This window comes from Diprion similis, chromosome 3 (assembly GCF_021155765.1).
Source record: "Diprion similis isolate iyDipSimi1 chromosome 3, iyDipSimi1.1, whole genome shotgun sequence".
Classification (NCBI taxonomy): domain Eukaryota; kingdom Metazoa; phylum Arthropoda; class Insecta; order Hymenoptera; family Diprionidae; genus Diprion; species Diprion similis.
Genome location: NC_060107.1, coordinates 16,904,475 through 16,923,434, shown reverse-complemented (window position 1 = coordinate 16,923,434; position 18,960 = coordinate 16,904,475). Strand labels below are relative to the sequence as shown.

Genomic DNA, 18,960 nt, shown 5'->3' with positions numbered 1-18,960 from the left:
ATGTAGCACCTTTTAGGTTTGTCGCAAGATTCTTGTACTGAAGTTAGGCGTGGTTGGTTAGTTTATGGAACAGAACGGAAAAAAATGTGGTGGGGCGGTCGGATGTTACAACAGTCAGGCATTTCCAAAACAAAACTTATTTCAACATGCGACTCTAGCGGTAAATGTAAGAACTACGTAAAAGAGGCCCGTAAAGCGGGACACCCTCTCCACTAGAGTTACAAGACCTGTATATATATCCTCAGTCAACGCTACAATTTCGTTTCGGTATTTTCGAGGCGAATTATCGTCAGATTGTAATCCATTGTTAGCAACTCAGTTCCGACTCTTAAAAGAAATATGAACGTTAAAGTCAAAATTCTTCATTAATTACAAAACCTAAAATCCATCAATCAATTTCTCAATTATCAACTTACCTACAGTTCCTCCCAACTACTGATTGTATGTTACGTCTCAGTTTGTTTTCGCGATCCAATCTTGAGTTTAACTCTCAATTTGTCCGGAATCGACCGTTAAGACGTCACGCTGCACGGAAAATTAACTGTGGATTTCTGAACACACTTTCTTGAATGTGTCAATTATTTCGTGAACCTCGTACTTCTATTCCACCACGTAGTTTAAGATTGGCGCCAATATGCGAAGAGGTCCCTTGCAGCGTTAAATCTTGGTTGATCATTATTTTTCAGATGGAATTTTTCCGTAAAAAAATACTTTTCACGGTTGTCGGGACATTAACCTTTTGTGCGAAATTTTGATCATGAATATAGTACCTTCGTCTAATAATTCTGGAAACAACGTTGAGGAAGGTGGTGCATCAAAATTGTCTTAATTATTTGTTGCCTTTAACCATACAAGCATTACGTGTGAATGTATGTCAAAGTGTTGGATCTTAAGCAAATGAATTTCTCTTTCCAACTCCAGAAAATGAGAAAGACAAAATTTCGTATCTCATTCGAAAGCTGCCTGTTCTGGGAAACTTGTTTCACATACACGGTAAAATCGGCGAAGGGACATTCAGCTCTGTATTTTTAGCTACTTTGAAGTCGTCCACAAACCAGCGTAAATTTGCCATCAAACATCTAGTGCCTACGTGTCATCCGGGGAGAATTGAACGCGAGCTACAATGTTTGCAGGACATAGGGTACGCCTATTGTTATTTTCCGCCGTACAGATTGCCTGCTTTTCTTTCAAAATACTTATGACGTTGAAATTCTTTTTTGCAGAGGTACCGATTACGTTGTCGAGTTGGACTTGTGTCTCCGGAGTGCAGAATGCATTGTGTTTGTAATGCCGTATATGAAGCATGATAGGTTTGCTGTACGTAAATTATATACAAATAAGTATAAACTAACGATCTGAAAATGATATATACTAAGTGTCTTTTAATAACGTTATTTCATTTAATGAGAGTTAGAATTTTTAGGAATATGTTCACGACATGACGGTCGATGAGACTAGAAGCTATATGAAAGCGCTGCTGGTTGCTCTACGGCGAGTTCATAAGTTTAATATTATACACCGGGATGTAAAACCCAGTAATTTTCTCTACAATCGTGTTATGAAACAGTAAGTTACTTACTTCAACATTTGAATTTGTGGTATATTAATTGAAAATTCCTGTTATTTATGGGTCTGTTATTTATTGTATATCAGACATGTGTAAGCATTGATCAAAAACTCTGTTCGACTGTTCTCAATATGTAAAGCCTGTGTTGTTGTCAAATTTTAGGTATCGTCTGGTCGATTTTGGGCTAGCGCAGCAGTATACTGCTGAAAGTAACACAAATAGTCAGGCCAAGACACATGTCATTGAATCTCAGTCAGGAAAAAGAAAAAGAGGCGATGTGGTAGGAATGAACTTCTTGATTGGAGCCAGTATAATTAAGAATCAATGAGTCACCATGTAAATCAGCATTTAGAAGAAGATACAAATCCGTGTTAAAATCTTCAACTACGTGATTTGTGCCAATGATGTTCGACACGATTGAAACGACACCTCTACGATGCAGTTGAACTGAATCAGAGCAAATTTAAGCAACACAAGTTTAGATAACAATAATTTAGGCAAAGGTTTTATAATTGGAATGAATGAAATGAGCCAATACATTAAAATCTGACAAAATTCACCAAGGCTTAATCATTTTCAATGTTTCAACTATTGAACTTTTTCTCAAATTGTTGACATCTTATCTTATCTTTCTTATCTTTTGCTACGTTATTCGAATTTGCTCAGATTCATTTCAAATACATGGTGCAGATATAGTTTCCTTCGTCTTAATTATCATTCACGTGAATAACATTGCTGAAAATTCTTTAGATAGCTTTCTCTCTTTCTTCTTTTCCCAACTTTCGATTCAGACTGCAGGACTTTCATTTTCAATACAATAAGCATCCAAAAATTATTAGGTTCAAGTTGGATATGTCAATGCAACATTCTATTTTTAGAAACAATCGTTATTTCGGAATTTTAGAAGGGTTTGACATTCAGTAAACCGTAATACAGCAAAACAATCTCACAATCTGAAAACTTGAACCCTTCAAAGTCATAGTGATGTTGCAAATTAATCTTTTTTTTTCGAACTCTTCAACCTCGTTATTTCTGTGTTATTTCGACTATTATTATTAGTGCTCTTTTAACTGGCAGAATGACAAGACGGGTCCTATCAAAAATACCGGCATGCCTATAGACGCGCAATGCGTATGCTATGGAAAACCTCTAATATGTTCAATCTGCCTATCAAAATCTGCTCAAACTGCTCCTCGTGCTGGTACACCTGGATTTAGAGCACCAGAGGTGCTACTCAAGTTTCCTTCGCAAACGTCAGGTGAAAACATTCAATCTATCCTTCGTCAACCCTTTGAGTTGACTCTAAAAATTGGTCGGTCAAGCATGAAGCTAAAGCTAATAGCCAGAGTTAACAGCTAAACGTGTTGAACTTTTTTGGAAATAGTAAAATGCAGTTCAGTTCCATCCTCATAATTCTATGAAAGTATTGAGGTCTCAAATTATTTCACAAAATTTTTATTTTCACAACCTTATTCGAATGAACATTACAACTTTTGGCTGCTGATTCTGGCTGCTACCTTTAGTGTCGACAGTCAAGCACCGAAAATAAAAATGGAATACCTTTTTTTTAGCAATTGATATTTGGGCCAGTGGCGTCATAATGCTTTGCATTCTGAGCGGAACTCACCCCTTTTTTCGTTCGCCAGATGATTGCACAGCCTTGGCTGAGATAACAACAATCTTTGGTTCGACCAAAATGCAACAATGTGCCAAAAAATTGGGTACTTTACTTTATTTTTCGTTTTACTGTTTTATTAATTTAGATCATACTTTGATCTACAACAACTTAACAAAGAACCAAATAGTTGGGTAGGACTTTTCTTTATAATATGATAATTATTTTTTATGCAGGTAGAAAACTTACATTTAGCGAAAACATACCTGGAATTGATATTAAGTTGCTTTGCCAAAAATTACAAAAGAGAAATAGCCTTCATCGAGAGGAAGATCCCAACACTAGTTGTAGTAACAAGAATAAGGTATTTTTAAATGTTGTTTTCCGTTATTTTCACTTTATTTTTTGACATTGATGTGCTTTGTTCTTTTTCTGTTTATTTGATTATTAACAGTTCTTTTTTTTCAACTTTAAGGAAAAAATTGATACTGCTTATCCCTCAGCAGCATATGATTTATTAATTAGACTGCTCGATCCAGATCACTGTACAAGAATAACTGCGGAAGAAGCGATAAATCATTCTTTTCTCACAGACTAACCATTTGTATAATTACTTACGTGTTTCGTCAAAGATTCATTCCTGTAAGTAGTGTTATCTGATTTTGAACAACGAACATGTAATGCATTTCAATAATCCATGAAATGGTACTCTAGTCGCCTGAGAGTTACAGTGATCAAGTGTGATTTATACGATCTGTAAAGTTCATCTGATAACACGTGCCTTGTAAAACATAAATACAATTACGATGTGTTTGCTTGTTCAAATAATGTATATAGAGAATATTGTTATATTTATTATAAATATATAATTATTGACTTCTATCATGTATGATTTAAATCAAAACTGTGTACTATTTAAATCAAACAGATAAGTTCGTCAAAATAAACATTAATATATATTATTTAAAATGCAAATTTGCCAGTTATGTTCTAATGCTAACAAACAACTTTTCAAAAGTTGTCTTTTTGTATACAAAAGAGATACATTAAACTGTTGAAAATTATTTAGCAATGTGATATCAATTTTGATATTTCTACAATTCCGATAACTCAATCTCGTCGGGTAAACACAATAGTCATGTGATAGGTATAAATATATTTTATTGTAATATATTATAGAAATAAATACTATACAAATTTTTGTCAACAAGTTAAATTAGAAAATTTTATCTTGCCAGTATCCAAGTGCATGAATACTATGTTACAGTGTAAATGAGAATGAACTTATAGAATTCTTAAGTATAAATTGAAATGATTGAACATTATTTAGTGTCACAAACATTTTTCAAGTACTTACTTATTTATCTAAAATTTTCGGATCAATGAATGATGACATGAGAAAATCTTGTGAAACCATTAATAACTAAAATAATTTCTAATTTAAAAAAAACGTCGCACAGTTCCCACCGAATTCAAAACAAATGCATGTATGGATATAGAAAAACAGAATGCAGGAACTTTTTTTTGTGCCGTAATGATAATATCTGGACAAGGTGAAGACTGATTAACAAGTAGTCATGAATTGTGATCTGGTAAGTAATAAAACATGTGTAAAATAGTTTATAACACAAAGACATTATATAAAGCGCAGACTACTCAACAGTGGCAGGATCATCCAGATTGATATTACTGACGCCTTGAAGGTCTTCGACGTTTTTCTTAATCAATTCCCACTTAGCAGCAGCTTCCAAAGCCTTAGCGGCTAATTGCCGTATCGTATTGTCCTCAACGGCCTCGGTTTTAGTCAGCGCCATTAAAATTTCCATGACGTCAGTCTCGATTAATTTAGCAGCAACATCCTTAGTGCTGGATATCATATTGAGCACAACAACGACGCCTCTGTGCTGGATACTCTTGTTCGGATTAGCCAGAAGGTAGTGAATGGACTCAAGCCAATTTTTCGAGTCGAATATCTTTTCGCAAGCTTTGGTGCTGTTTGCAGTCAGCATTGCCAGAGCGCCAGCAGCAGCCATGCTGGTCTGCTCATCCTCATCTTCGCACAAAATGACGAGATACTTGACCCTGTCGTTGTCACCTTCGTAGAACTTTAGCACCTCTGGAGACATCATAAGGTTGGTGATGACTTGAGTAGCGGCGCGAGTCAGCATCACGTGATCCTCGTAGGCATAGTGTTCGATCTTCTGGAATCCCCCCTCCTTGAATATCCTGCATCTAACGCTCTCGCTGGTTCCGGCAAGATTGCAAAGCGCCATAAGCGCTTCGAAGTTCTCCAGTGCAGAGCATTCCTGTTCTAAGAGAGCAAGGAACGGCCTAATAACTTCCATTATTCGCTGTCCAGGAAACGCCACTTCTGGATTGATCGTTATTCCAATTCGGGCAAGAGCTTGAGCCGCCTGTTTCTTCCCCTTCGCCGTTCCTTCCAGCGCCATGGGCAGGAGCGCTTTGGCACCTCCCTGCTGAACGACCATTCCTCTGAGCTCGACTTGGCTGCAGATAGCGTTGAACACCCGGCATATCAATTCCCTACTATTGTGACTCTCTGTTTTGGAGAGGCTGACCAACGCTGTGGTGACCCCTTCCTTGGCCAGAATGGTCAGCCGTTTATTGACGAAGTCCTCGTCGTCAAGCTCGTGATCCTCGGGAATGTGATGTTTGGCAAATTTGGCAAGCTCCAGCATTTCCGGGATTATTTCTTGCTTATCATAAGCATTGCAGAGATTGACAAGAGTTGTCACAACGCCATAGACGACGGATTGATCTCCAGTTTGTGCCAATTCTATCATTGCTTTTATCGCAGGTTTGTCGCTGACTAGTTTCTCCTTAACTTCGGCGTCGAAAGTCAGGTACGATAGCCCTTCGACTGCCCATTTCCGCATGTCCTTCTGCTTTGCTGGATTAATCAAAAACCGCCTGCATGCTTCGGCCAGTTTTTTTGTCGACCCATCAGCGAACGGTCTAATTGTCGCGTCAGAGCCACCGGAACTTCCCAACTTGCAGAGTCCGACAAGCGCTCGTACTTTTATAGAATCATCTTTGGAAGTATAGAGTTTCTTCAGTATGTTTATACCTTGATTTATTATCGCGACGGCTTTGTCCTTCTTAGACGCCGCGGCAATGATGCACTCGCAGGCGACTTTCTGCTGAAGAATGTCATCCGTTCCAGCCATCACCAATATCATCTCCATTATCCCCTCCTTCGCTATCACTGTATTACCAACATCAAGTGGACCGAGCAGCAGACACGTTATAGCGACGACGACTCTCACTTTGGATTCGATGTCTGGAGTGATTAACTTGTCTTTGATGAATTCGTCTATGGCGTTGATGAACTTTTCCTTCAAAGCGTCATAGTACATGTTTTCGTAGACGCGAGCCAGACAGACAGAGGTGATCGTACGTGTCGATGACGTTATTTCCATTGCCGATTCATATTTGTACTCTTCGAGCTCGCTCGCAACTTCCATTAGCCGCTGGAGGCCCCGGATCTCAACGAGCTGCTCTGCCCAGCTAAGAGTTGTGTAGTGTATATTCCGCATGATCAGTTCAATTATAGCGTCTCTTGCCAGACCTGTAATCGTCCTGTTTGTTATGCTGTATACCAAGCATGTCAGCAGTGTGTCGATCTCCTTCTTGTGCTTCTCGCAGAGCTCCTTGTTCGGCTTCGTATCTGGCTTATTGTCCATGCCGCTGAAGCTGTTCAGTACAACTTGCATGCAGTGTTGTGCAGCATTTACCCTTTCCTCTTTCCTGCTGTTTATTATGTCCAGAAACCAAGGTATTCCCACGTCTTGAAGTACTGCCTTTGTCCGATCCACATTGTCCTTGCAAAGTTCAGCGATTATCCTGCAAAATGCATGGAAACGATCGTTTTAAACCACAAACAAATGTTTAATTTAGACGACGTTTATAGGCCAGTCTGTGAACTTTCCATTCAGATACATTTCCGGTTCAGGAAAAATATTATTAAATGAATTTTTCTTTCAATTTTATTATTTGTGAAATTCTAAAACTACTGAAGAAGAAAAATGCCTTGTTACATCAAGATTTTGAACTTCAAAGTGTCTCATAAAAATGCAAGCGGCCAAAAAGCATTGAATAAGTATTTCAGTTAACAATGTTCAGTTAACAATGGATTTTTAATGTATCTTACCTAACGCAGGCCAAGTTTATCTCATCGTTCTTTTCCACCTTTAACAGGGTGTGTATTTTCTTAACAATGCCTTCATTAAACATTATTTCAACACCTGCTTTTTCCCTGGCCAATACCAGCAGGTTATTCATTGAAGTTTCTCTGTTCTTGGTGTCAGTTTTCAGGTCAAAGGCCAGATTGAACATCTGCAAGACTTTGGTGTTGGTTTGGGAATTTATCTTCAGTCTTTGTTGGACTATTTCATGAAGCCTCGCCAGGATCGGCTGTATCGCTTTGTTCGATGGGTCGACAGTTACCAGATTCCTAGCATCCCTATACGCCTCTTCATATCTCTCAGTGGCATCAAGGGCTTGGCATCTTCGAAACAGAGCTTTCGGATCATTTGGACAAATTTCTAGAGCTTTGTCGCAGTCTTGAATCGCCTTGGTGTATTCTTTTTGCTTAAGATATACCGCCGCTCGATTTTTATGGCAAATACTTTTTTCAGCGCTGCACTGCTCAGCCAGAGAGATCGCATTTGTATAAAAGTTCTCCGCTTCTTTCCATTCACCATTTTTGAAAGCCTCATTACCCTTTTCCTTCCACTGATGTGAAGTCATTTCTGTTTTTGTCATGATAATTGATAATTCTCTGACAAATGAGGCGGTTATTCAATGTTTAATAGTACGTGAATAAGCACTTGAATCAACTTTGAGGTTCTTATTCTTATCAATATACTCTTCCCGTTAATGTTTGCTTCGGTTTAAACTAAAGATCCACGATGTAATGCACTTATAAACACGAAGGAGAGAAATTTCTAGACGGTTTTTTCACCACATATACTATATAATCTATTTTAAGGTTTCTCGAACGCTATGCTCGAAAGAACTGGGTGCGAGCAAAAATAACTTTATTTATTATAGGTTAGTCTGGAAACATACACCATGAATTCGGTGTTCTTAAGATTCTAGTTCAGTTCATAACATCACATGTATGTCCAGAGCGTCCTCTGCAGTTACCTACCGCTTGTATGCGTCCTCAAATCCAATAAATTCGACTTGAACGATTTTGTGGACGCAGCTTGAGATCTTGCAGCTGCAACAACTCTGCGACAATGTTACAATTCTTTTTACTTTTGCTGAAATGTTAGCCTTAGAATAAAGTAAACACCGTGGACCACAAACACCATATTCTTTCTCTTTTTAATCGCAATTTTTCGCAGGCTTCTCTTATCTCTACTCAATCTGTTATAATTAAGTAATATGGTAATATCTCTATGGGTCTTATATGTTTATTCGTATCACACGTCAAAGAACATGTGAACTCGTCAGACTTGCGATATTTAATTTTTAACAAGTAATTCGTGTATAGCAAGCAAAAATTTGCTTTTCGAAAGGGAAAAACAGGGTAATTAACAAGAAGGGAAAATTTGTACAACCTCAAAATAGTAAACACTGTCCCAGATGTTAACCTATATGTATAAAAATCATCTCATCAAGGCGCTCCAAAAGTTAGTCTGCCGTAATTATCGGTTATAGTTGTGAAATATTTAAGTTATAAATCCGACGGAGAATATTTGGCAAAATTATCATGAGATTGTATAAACATGTACGTATCGGTAGGGTAGTTTCCTCGAGAAATTATTAATTTTCGTAACGGCGGTGTGACTGTATATTCACGAAATGAAATCAATAAAATTCATAAAATTTACCTGAAACCGTACAAATAGCTATCACATTTCTTTATGATTAATCGTACAGGTGGTTGCACAAATATTTCTTAACCTATCCGAACAAATAGTCGTTTCAAATAACAAATTTTATGCTAATTTCTTTTCAGCCTTATCATCCTTAACGTTTTGCAATCAGGTGAAACCGTGGTGAAAATTTAAAGCAAACATGAGTTCCCGTAAAACACTTGCTGCTTCAAAAGATACTGAGAATAAGGAAGGTGAAAATAGAGCACTGATCAAAGTTATCGATCGTCCGACATTTATATTGAAAACACGAGAAGGAGAAAGCCGTGCAGTGTCTCCGAGTCAACGAAATGGCAGCAAGTATGTGTAATTAATTCTTGCGATCAATTTGGCGATTATAAAACTAAATTTCTACAAAGGTATTACCCAAGTAATTTTGTTTATTTCAGGAAAGATACTGAAAACCAATCTAATACTTCATCTAAATTGGCAGATAGTGAGTCTTTAATTAAAGTATTAAATACCTCCCGCCTAAGCAGGTACAATGCAGAAACTGATTCAGAGACAACCAATGTAACTAGCTAGAGAGAAAAATTATCAAGAATTAGTATAAAAATTAGAATTGATCTCAGAATCAATTTCTGCAAAGGTTAATATCAGTAGATGGCTAAAAAAATGGGCAAATTTTGAAAATTTATATTTCAACAACAAATTATTTGTTGCTCAATCTCAAACGGCTCAATTGATTTTTTCGAATTTGGAAGCAGCATTCAAACAAAAGAAAGATCAACTATCTGAGAATACTGTTTCTAAATTTGAAGTAAATTGGTAGAGCCGTTTATTGATATAGTGTGGAGACTGCAAACCAAGTTACCGTGCGAAATGGGTGACATATTTTCAAAAACAATACTTTCCATCGATTGATTGTAATGAAAAAAAGATGCAAATGAAGAGCCATCTACATACTTTTGAAAAAAACAAATGCCAATCAAAATGAATAATTTGTTGTTGAGGTATAAATTCCCTAAATTCACTCACTTTTGCAGCCATCTCGTTTATAGTCCCATAAAACGAGTTTATTCATTATGTCATACAATTTCTTCAGCTCGACCGCCACTTCCTACCCTCCTTGAAATGACACACGCCATCAAGTTCTTAGATGAAGGAATGCAACTTTTGGAAACTCCTTTAGATTTTTTATACGATCAACAGGATTTCCTGGTTGTTGGATGCGTCGGGACGAGAGGAGTAGGAAAGTCTACAATAATGTCATTGTTGACCTCCAATTACATGTAACTTTAACACATTTAAAGAGTTTTTGTTACTCAGAGATTTTGTAGAGATCGATTGCTTCACACCATTTCAACATACTGACATTAATGAACAAGATTATAATACATAGAACCTTTGCTTTTAACTGATTAATCACATATTACCTATTTTCAGGTCTGATGTTTTTCCAACACAAACGTTGTCGCATCACGAAAGTGGCTCGAATTGCACGTCTGGCATAGATTTCTATGTGACTAAAAACCGAGTTATCTACTTGGACACTCAGCCTATATTATCTGGAGTGGCACTTGATCACTCTGGATTATACGAGCAAAAAAAAAATACCAACGATTTTGCGAACATAGAAAATAACGTGGAACTTCAATCCTTACAGTTGACATCGTTTCTGCTATCCGTTTGTCACGTTGTAATATTCATTCAGGACTGGTTTGTAGATCCCAATTTAATCAGGTATTTACTTTCTGACGGCTGAATTTATCCAATTCATATTAACTAGGCACTTTATTTTACTTGTTTACTTTATTCGCCATGTTTCAGATTCATTCAAACTGCCGAGATGCTGAAACCTTCTTCGGCGTCTGCTATGGATCAAGACTTTGTCGAATATTATCCACACATTCTCTTTCTGCACAATAAAGCTGAGTTACAGGATTTCATGCCCGATTCTATGAACATGATCAAAGTAAGATAGATTTAGTAATTAGTAGCCACGGATTTTTTTAGACAAAATCTCTAAATCTCTGAAATCAGAGCTTGTATTTCCAGGCACTAGAGGATTATATCTTATCAAAGAAATATCATTTCCGCAAACATTTTGCACAAATAATAAACTTTAGTTCTCAATTTCCAGGACTTTTATAACAAAGTATTTATAAACTCTAGACTGCTGACACACAGTGGATTAAATATGGCTTCATCTGTGGTTGACGGACAACTAAATTTATTCCTTATACCAGAAATCACAAACGAAGGTAAAAATCCAATTCAAATGAAACCAGAAACGATTCGTATTTGCATTTTGCATCAATGTTGTACACAGTTTCCTGGTTTCACTAATTTTCAATCAGAAAAGTGTTTTTATTTAATCAATTGTTTCAGATGGCACGATCGTTCATGATAGTGCAGAAAAAATATCAGAAAAATTGCGTATGAGAATACATGGTGTATCACGTAACAACATGACCTCAACCGTGTTGACTGAAAAAAATTGGTTAGTACTAAATTCAGATACTCCGATACATAGCAGACACTGAAGATGAAAAACAGACTTTAGTCACACATCTTTATTTACTAATTACAGGTACCATTACGCTTCAAAAATTTTAGATACGATAAAGAAAAGTCATTTGTTTTCTGAATATGGGAGATTAATGCCGTGAGAATAGCAATTTGGCTAAGTGGAACGAGTATAATCATTCACAAAGCTGGGAACAGAAACGAAGTGGTATGTATTTCTTGGTTCAAATTTTAAATTCCATAAATATTGAACAGGAACGTGTATATGAAAAAAAAACCTTCAAAGGTGTGGTTCGATTAAATTATCCAAAGAAATTAGGTATAATTAGGTTCACTTCTTGATTCTATCACATCATTCACATTTATTCATAAATAATGGTGAGAACGTATTCTAGGAAACTCAACATTGTTTCCTTCTTCATTTCTTCTCTTTTTTTTACGTAATTCACACAGGAAAACTTTCAAAGCTAAATCGTTAAGACAATAAGAAGTGAATTTCTCATTTATGCTGTTCACTTTTATTCGAAAAACCGATTCATAAGTAGAGGAACCAATCAATTTACTCATTAGACTTGCATTGTCTATTTTAATGGTAATAATTTAGGAGTAATCTTCCTGCTCACTATCCGGCTGTTGCATAGAAGCCATTTGGGCAACGGCCTGCAATTGTTGCCACTGCTGTTGTTCGGCAACGGCTTGTTCCTCGCGTGCTTTTGCGAAAAGTTCCTGCTGTTGTCGAAGAAGTTCCTCTTCTGGAATTCCAAGATTTTCAAGCCGCGTACTTTGGCGTCTTCGCTTCGCTGCCACAGCCTTACAATCTCGCAATACAGCTTCAGCTTCGGCGCTGTAATCTCCAAACCCCAACTTTTCCAGTGCTTGTAATATGTGCTCAGCATTAATTGTTTTCTTCTGCTGTTGGTTGCAGATATCGTTTGCTTCAGAGGATAATAAATGTATGAACTCCGTACAGCAGTTCAATATTAACTCTCTCGACTCGTTTGCTACTCGTATATGGGGTAGAATTTCCTTTATCATTTTATTTATCGACGCTCGAGGTAACGTCAGCTCATCATCTTCGGCTGGAGTCACTGTTGCCGAGGCCATCGGAACCCTAAAAATCGAGGATCAAACACCGTTCAACAATATTAACAAACCAATTCAAAAAATGCTTTAAAAAAGTGTGTTTTAGAAAACAATATACCTTTATTCGGCAAGTAAGATGAACACCAATAATAGAACTGTTTTCAACGTAAAAAGATGTATCGTTTCTCCTCTTGTAATCTAAAATAAGAATAATTTCAGAGGTAAATAAAATGTATTCATTTGACGGCACTGCTTACATTGCAATTATACAAAATCAATAACAGCTAAACCTGAAAAACTGCAAATAGCGAAAGAATTATTTTGTCAATCTACATTGTATACTACGATTTATGAAATTGTGAATTTATGTAACGAGTGGGATTAAATCTTTTTTATCAATTGAAATTTTTTGACCACACTATTTTGTCAACTAGATTACAAGAATTGTTATAATGCTACAGGACAGTGATGATAGATATTATTCTTCACTGAACAGGAGTCGAGTTCACGTCATTCCAACACAATGAAACAATACATTGGATACAGACAGTCGACTGAATTACCCGGACAATTAAGAAACAAAACCATGCTTGTACACATTTTTTTTATTTGTAGTTTTTGAATAAAATGAATGCTGAAATAGAGAAGTGAATGATCAATAGAACTATTGCAAATGAAAATAGGTTTGCAGCTCGTCAGTTAAAGTAACTCAATCGTTTGTAGTAGGACGGTGAACAGGAAAAAAATGTAAAAAATTTGTAAATAAATGGCTGACAAATCAAGATGCCTCTCACTTTTGTCGCAATTATTTTTTCCAATTTTTGTTGAAGCATACCAGGCGAATAAATAATAAAAATAAGATTTTTTTTTTGTATATTTAGCTGAATAAATAAATGAATGACTAGTATTTAACCTTCAATAAATTTTTACCCAAAATATCTGCAAGCTGTTATAATGTTTCAACGATTACTATCATTACTGATGATGAAGGAGAAAGTAAAAAAAAAACATGTCAAATGTGACTGCTTGGACGTTAAAAATGAAATGAAACGTAACTGCTCGAATAACAGACCGTAAAAAGTAATCGACAAATTTCGAGATGAGGTGATTATACAAATCAAACGCTTATTTAACCTGTTCCAATGAATCCCTTTCGTGTCACAATGAAAAAAAAACATTCCGCTGTGATAATGTGTCAGCTGTTGAGCTGAAACATTTTGTTTAGTGAAAAAAAAAAACACTAAATAAGTGAACGTGGAACGTTATCGATGAATTAGCATCGGATACTTTATTTATAAAATATGCACATATGACTAGTTACGTAGATCTGGAGGTTATCATACCACGGATGTTCAACACAAATTCACCGATTTACATCTTGGAACACCAAAAAATAAAAACACAGCGCCATCATTTATTTTCGTAAGACGTTAAGAACGGTGTAAATTTTATATCAATTGATTTCGGATTATCTTCGAGCGTGAATAAAAGTAGTTAAACAATCCGGATTTTCAAACGATAACAACCATAGTTTGTGTAAGGAGCACAGTAAGGAGTCAAGTGTGCTACTGCGCAGCTTTTCGGACAAACCAATAGAAAAGTTCCGCCAGTGACGTCACAAAAGGCGGTTAATTCAAAACTGTTAATATGTTCCGAATTAGATCAGAAGGTTACGCAAGAAACGTTCATAAAATTCTGCAGTTCACGTATAGTGGAAATGCGAATACTTTGACGTTTGCAAGTCCCACCACGATTATTACAGCCTTCAACCGAACAATTAAACATTTTATTATTGAATTCGTGAAACGTTACGACTAAACGCGATGCGTGACCACGACGTGACCCACCACGTTTGTTTATGCGTTTATCAGCTTCATCAACGGGTTCATCAATGTAACGTCAACTGACGGAAGTCGCAACCTTGTACGAAAGTGGGTCCTCTATCGAGTACACCTTACTTACCTATCCTCGGTCAACGCTTACATAGTTTTATACTGCGTGAGATCAATGAAAATATGGGACAGGTGCACTTACAGCGCCTAATTGTATAATGAGACAATTAAAGTGCCCAAAAAATATGAAATTCACGAATCGGGTGAACGAGAAATCGTTAGCCCTATAGTTAGAAAATCAAAATCAAAATTGCTCCATTTTTTGGCTGCAACTACAGAATCTGACGTCTTGAGAATTGATATATATACATGTATACTGTAACATGTTCGGCCGTGCTGTACAGGCCGAATAACATCAAAGATGCAGTTCCCAGTTCACCGACGACGCATGCGGCGACGCCGACTCACAGACGGACGACCGAAGTGATGTCGGCACAGCGATGAGCGCATACAACACGCCACCTATGTGAAATTGGCCTGCGACCTTTGATTTATTTGAAAAAGTTTACACCAAAAACTGGCTCTCGAATTGCTGTTAATTGCTCTCTATTTTTTTACTATTTGTTCCCACATGGTTTTCGAGAATTTCTATGTAATAAAAAGATTTCATCGCCTGAAGTTAACGTTTAGATATTGTAACAATTTAGACGCTACCAGCATCGCAGGGAAGACGCAACCAGGATCGCAGGGATGATTGAGACGCATGAAGTTAGCGTTTTTGATACATTGTTTTTCGTCGTCCAGGACAAGCGCTCCCTAGTATTCGTGGTCCAAGTCGACCGAACCAGCGTATTCGTGGTACGGGCCGCAGGGACAATGCTTTTCGTCGTCCAAGACCACCGCTCCGTAGCATTCGTGGTCCAGGTCGACGGGAGGGTGCCATGATTTCCGTCGTCAAGATAGACGGGACGATGTTTTCGAAACACAGAAGGTGACTGTCGCAGCCCAAAAGTTAGAATAAGTTCAACCTACGCATGAGTGAGGCGTAAAGCGCCGAACTTTTGAATAATATAAAATGATATAGTAACACCTTAAATAAGGAAATCCCTAATATTCACTCTATTCAATAGGTGACAAAGTTAGTGCGTGAAAACTCAGAAAGTACAGTTCTTTCCTAAAAAATAAACAAATGAGAACGCACTACAGCGCATGGCGAGCGGGGTTGGCGCGCAAAGCGTGCAGGGGCAGAGCCTCTAGTATCTTAAAAAAAGGAATTTGCATTTCCAGGAGTGGCGAGGTGATTCGCGGATTTTCAAAAATCATGGAGTTAAAGTCGTCTATCGAATAATTTATCCTTAATTTCCACCAATTATTCCATCAATTTTGTAAATTGCTTCTGCATAGTTTTCGGATAAATCAGGAAAATCGAAAAATGAATTTTCGCGAGGCGAAGTGTGATTGAATTCTATTTGACTTTTAGCGCATACAAATCAAGATATGGAAACTTTAATGATTACTAGTAATTCTCCTGATTCGCTTGTAATTGCTCCGCGATCTTGTCATTTGCTTCCGCATGGTTTTCGAGAAAACTAAGGAAAAAGAGGGCACTGGCTTGAAGGTTATGTCGACGAGTACCAAATTGTATCTGACACAAAAAATGTCAATTCGGTTAAGTGACAAGTCCTTCTATTGCTGCTTGATCATTTATGAGCATTCTTACAGTTTAAACATTTTCTCTAGCCTATATAATTATGGAGAAAACTGAAAAAAGCAGGCGTATGATTTGTAGGAAGAAACAAAAATCGTCAATTCGATACAGGTGGCAATTGCTTCTGATTGCTCGTCGATTTAATTCTGATTATATGAAAAGTTTTATTGAAAATTTCACTCTTTAAACATTTTAATTCTGAATTTCAAATTTTTTAGCGATAGATTTAACAAATGGAACAAATAACTTCATTCATATGGGACTTAAGGCCCCGCTGACCTGGCATGTCATACATATATTTCGTGACGTCAGAAGCGGGGAAATTGGGTGAAAACGCCTATACGAATCCTGCGATAACGAGAGTATGAATATTACTCGGAAATATTTTAAATCGTAGCTTGAATAATAGTGTACGTGTGAATCTCAGTCACTGCTCAGGCAAATCGCTGATAATGTTTATAATAAAGAATGATGAAGTGAATAAAATCACGCGACAACAAACATGGCCGATCGGAGCTACCGCATGTTGAATATTCACTGATTGCTCTGTTCCACAATTTCTTTCATCCTCGCCAGGGAGATTCACACGTACAAAAGCACACACGTTATCCGGGAAAACTTGTACTATCAGTTATTTTTTTGTAAACATGGCTCGATTCGAAATGTCATTTAGCGGACAGCCACGCCATCCCATATGTGCTCTACTTTACGGACACTTTTTCTATGCACGGACATAGTCCTCCATATCTCTACGCCGTGGTGTGATTTGCCTATATTGTATGCCTCTATCCTCCATAATATGGAGCGTGGAGTGCCTAGAACTCGTACGACACGCCCCTTTCGTCGAGGTCAAAACCTGTAAGTGAGACGTGTACCAATTGTCTAAAGAAATCCCTATATTTTTAGGGAATTATTTCTCTCGTGAACGCTACCCTGCTCAGTAATCCCATCATGTATAGTTGTGATATGTGAGTTATTTAAAATCCCGCATATTTTTTCCCCCGCAGATTCAATGTGACGACAATCAATCACCACCGATCTAGGGTATTTTGGTGCCATTGGTACACATCTTACTTAAGTTCAGCCCAGTGTGAGGGTATAGTATATTACGTGACAAGTGCAGGAAGTAGGTGATATATACACGAGTACGATGGGTGGCAGGAAACACGAGTGCAGGGTCAGCTGCCCGCACGAGTTATGTATACAATTTTTTGACACAAGTGTGGTAAGTTTGCGATAAAGTCTGATAAAAGTGATATTAGATAACACTGATAGTAGAAAAACAAAGACTAATAATGGGTGTCGAAAGTCAGGACGCAAAGCGGGTCCAGGGCCTAAAAAATATACTAACAATAATTTAAAAAAATTAACTATAAGCGTCACATTGATCATCAAAACCTGTCCGTGCGTATACAATTATTTTTAAACTTCCTTTGTTATTATTGTTCATATTGAAAGTGAAATTACAGTTTCGGAAGTACTGAAATATCGGAACAGTCACATCGAGCAAACAGCAGCATATATAAATATACAGAAACAGTATACACAAAGAAAAACTAATATGACCTCTTGTAATCGACGTTAGTAATCCGAGCGTCGTCTTCGCTCCTTAGCGCCGCGTTTGTTTACATAGATTATAAAACCCATAATCTGTATACAGTATAATCTGGTAAATACATAGTGCCTGAGACTTTGTTATTACAATTTTAGAGATCGCTCTAAAGGTAACACTTACCGCACGCTCTGCAGGTACAGTAAAACGAATTTGACGCACGCTGTGTCAAAAAAATTTTTTTGGAGAAAGATGCTGCACTCCTGCACACCACGGCATCACGTATACTCACCCTACGATATGGAGGCATACCTCGATTTGCTTTCTCTTTTTATTAGCATGACCTTCCCGCTATGCTAACCCTCGCGTCTTGCCCTTTCTATTTCTTATTATCTCTATGATTATTCAAATTGAACGTATCGCGCGCACTGAACTCTATAGAGTTTTTGGCACATCCTCAAGGGGAGAAGAAGAAGAAAAACAACTTGGACAACTCTATAGAGTTCAGTGATCGCGCGGCAGTTATCTCATTGGATAAACAACGTCGTGTTTAGAACGGGATATACATTTATAACGAATATGTGTAAATGCGTGTCAAGCACTGGTGTCAAGTAGCCAATCAGAACTGGTCATTGAATCGCAATCGTGTATTTATCATGTTTATTCTCTGTTTATCCTTATCCGCACAGCATGTTTGCTCGTGCTGGAAGAACAGTAATTGCAGAAGTGATCTGCACTCATTGAATATTACACACGAATTCACGATTACAGCTGTTCCTTCTTGAAATACTATCGAATCGAGACATTTTCACAATGAGATTTCCGATTTTGTTTCTACCTACAATAATAGCAACTACAGGTCATTTACTGGAGAATTCGATTCAAACATTTACTAAAACCACTCCGTTAGTTGTAACAACGTGGGATTACTGGAACGCCACAGACAAAGGTACAACTATAATGATGAAAGCATTTCATACTTGAATTTTTCTTTCTATTAGGCGTTATTCGCTTCTAATTGTTTCCGAATAAAACTTTACTTGAAATAGTGAAATAGTACCCTGGATTTCAACTCATATCTGTGACTTCTTCTGGTATCGTTCAAATTTTTTTCATACTTTGTAAGAATCCAAGCTTTTTTCAGCCTTTCATGGAGATATGTTTCAATTTTTATGGATTGTATGATGAAATTTTACCTTTTGTGTTTATCTTGACAAATGTAAACGTG

The 18,960-nt window shown here is 37.2% G+C and overlaps 5 protein-coding genes and 1 long non-coding RNA gene across 7 annotated transcripts in view; 4 read left to right on the top strand and 2 right to left on the bottom strand.

The window, feature by feature from the left end:
• Positions 1 to 602: 602 nt before the first annotated feature.
• On the top strand, positions 603 to 4,082 carry LOC124404099 (cell division cycle 7-related protein kinase). Its single transcript, XM_046877970.1, has 9 exons — positions 603 to 806; positions 922 to 1,141; positions 1,224 to 1,317; positions 1,424 to 1,566; positions 1,730 to 1,847; positions 2,645 to 2,825; positions 3,139 to 3,288; positions 3,419 to 3,546; positions 3,658 to 4,082. Exons 1-9 carry the CDS (start codon positions 758 to 760, stop codon positions 3,778 to 3,780), a joined length of 1,206 nt encoding a protein of 401 aa, XP_046733926.1. The 5' UTR covers positions 603 to 757; the 3' UTR covers positions 3,781 to 4,082.
• A 137-nt stretch (positions 4,083 to 4,219) lies between these two features.
• Positions 4,220 to 8,267, bottom strand: LOC124404097 (protein unc-45 homolog B). The gene is made up of 2 exons (XM_046877967.1): positions 7,354 to 8,267; positions 4,220 to 7,046 (listed from the first exon to the last, which is right to left on the bottom strand). Exons 1-2 carry the CDS (start codon positions 7,965 to 7,967, stop codon positions 4,835 to 4,837), a joined length of 2,826 nt encoding a protein of 941 aa, XP_046733923.1. The 5' UTR covers positions 7,968 to 8,267; the 3' UTR covers positions 4,220 to 4,834.
• Positions 8,268 to 8,765: 498 nt separating this feature from the next.
• On the top strand, positions 8,766 to 12,804 carry LOC124404100 (protein SMG9). Of its 2 annotated transcripts, none has more exons than XM_046877971.1 (10): positions 8,766 to 8,859; positions 9,172 to 9,388; positions 9,478 to 9,524; positions 10,134 to 10,320; positions 10,475 to 10,771; positions 10,859 to 11,003; positions 11,172 to 11,292; positions 11,420 to 11,531; positions 11,622 to 11,743; positions 12,481 to 12,804. In XM_046877971.1, exons 2-9 carry the CDS (start codon positions 9,231 to 9,233, stop codon positions 11,698 to 11,700), a joined length of 1,146 nt encoding a protein of 381 aa, XP_046733927.1. In that variant the 5' UTR covers positions 8,766 to 8,859; positions 9,172 to 9,230; the 3' UTR covers positions 11,701 to 11,743; positions 12,481 to 12,804. The 2 variants fall into 2 exon arrangements, with proteins under 2 accessions (XP_046733927.1, XP_046733928.1); XM_046877972.1 differs by lacking the exon at positions 8,766 to 8,859 and adding an exon at positions 9,075 to 9,092.
• The window catches only part of LOC124404107, a 20,432-nt gene continuing 10,661 nt past the window's right edge, over positions 9,190 to 18,960 (top strand). The window contains exons 1-2 of the long non-coding RNA XR_006928982.1: positions 9,190 to 9,200; positions 17,775 to 17,778. This is a non-coding gene — a long non-coding RNA (uncharacterized LOC124404107). The remainder of the gene's footprint in view (positions 9,201 to 17,774; positions 17,779 to 18,960) is intronic.
• On the bottom strand, positions 11,873 to 14,133 carry LOC124404106 (protein Dr1). Its single transcript, XM_046877981.1, has 2 exons — positions 13,948 to 14,133; positions 11,873 to 12,668 (listed from the first exon to the last, which is right to left on the bottom strand). Coding segments are annotated over exons 1-2 (513 nt in total). The 5' UTR covers positions 13,950 to 14,133; the 3' UTR covers positions 11,873 to 12,157.
• Positions 18,356 to 18,960, top strand: part of LOC124404101 (N(4)-(Beta-N-acetylglucosaminyl)-L-asparaginase) — a 3,963-nt gene continuing 3,358 nt past the window's right edge. The window contains exon 1 of the mRNA XM_046877973.1: positions 18,356 to 18,681. Within this exon, the coding sequence (XP_046733929.1) occupies positions 18,546 to 18,681 (136 nt within the window). The 5' untranslated portion in view covers positions 18,356 to 18,545. The remainder of the gene's footprint in view (positions 18,682 to 18,960) is intronic.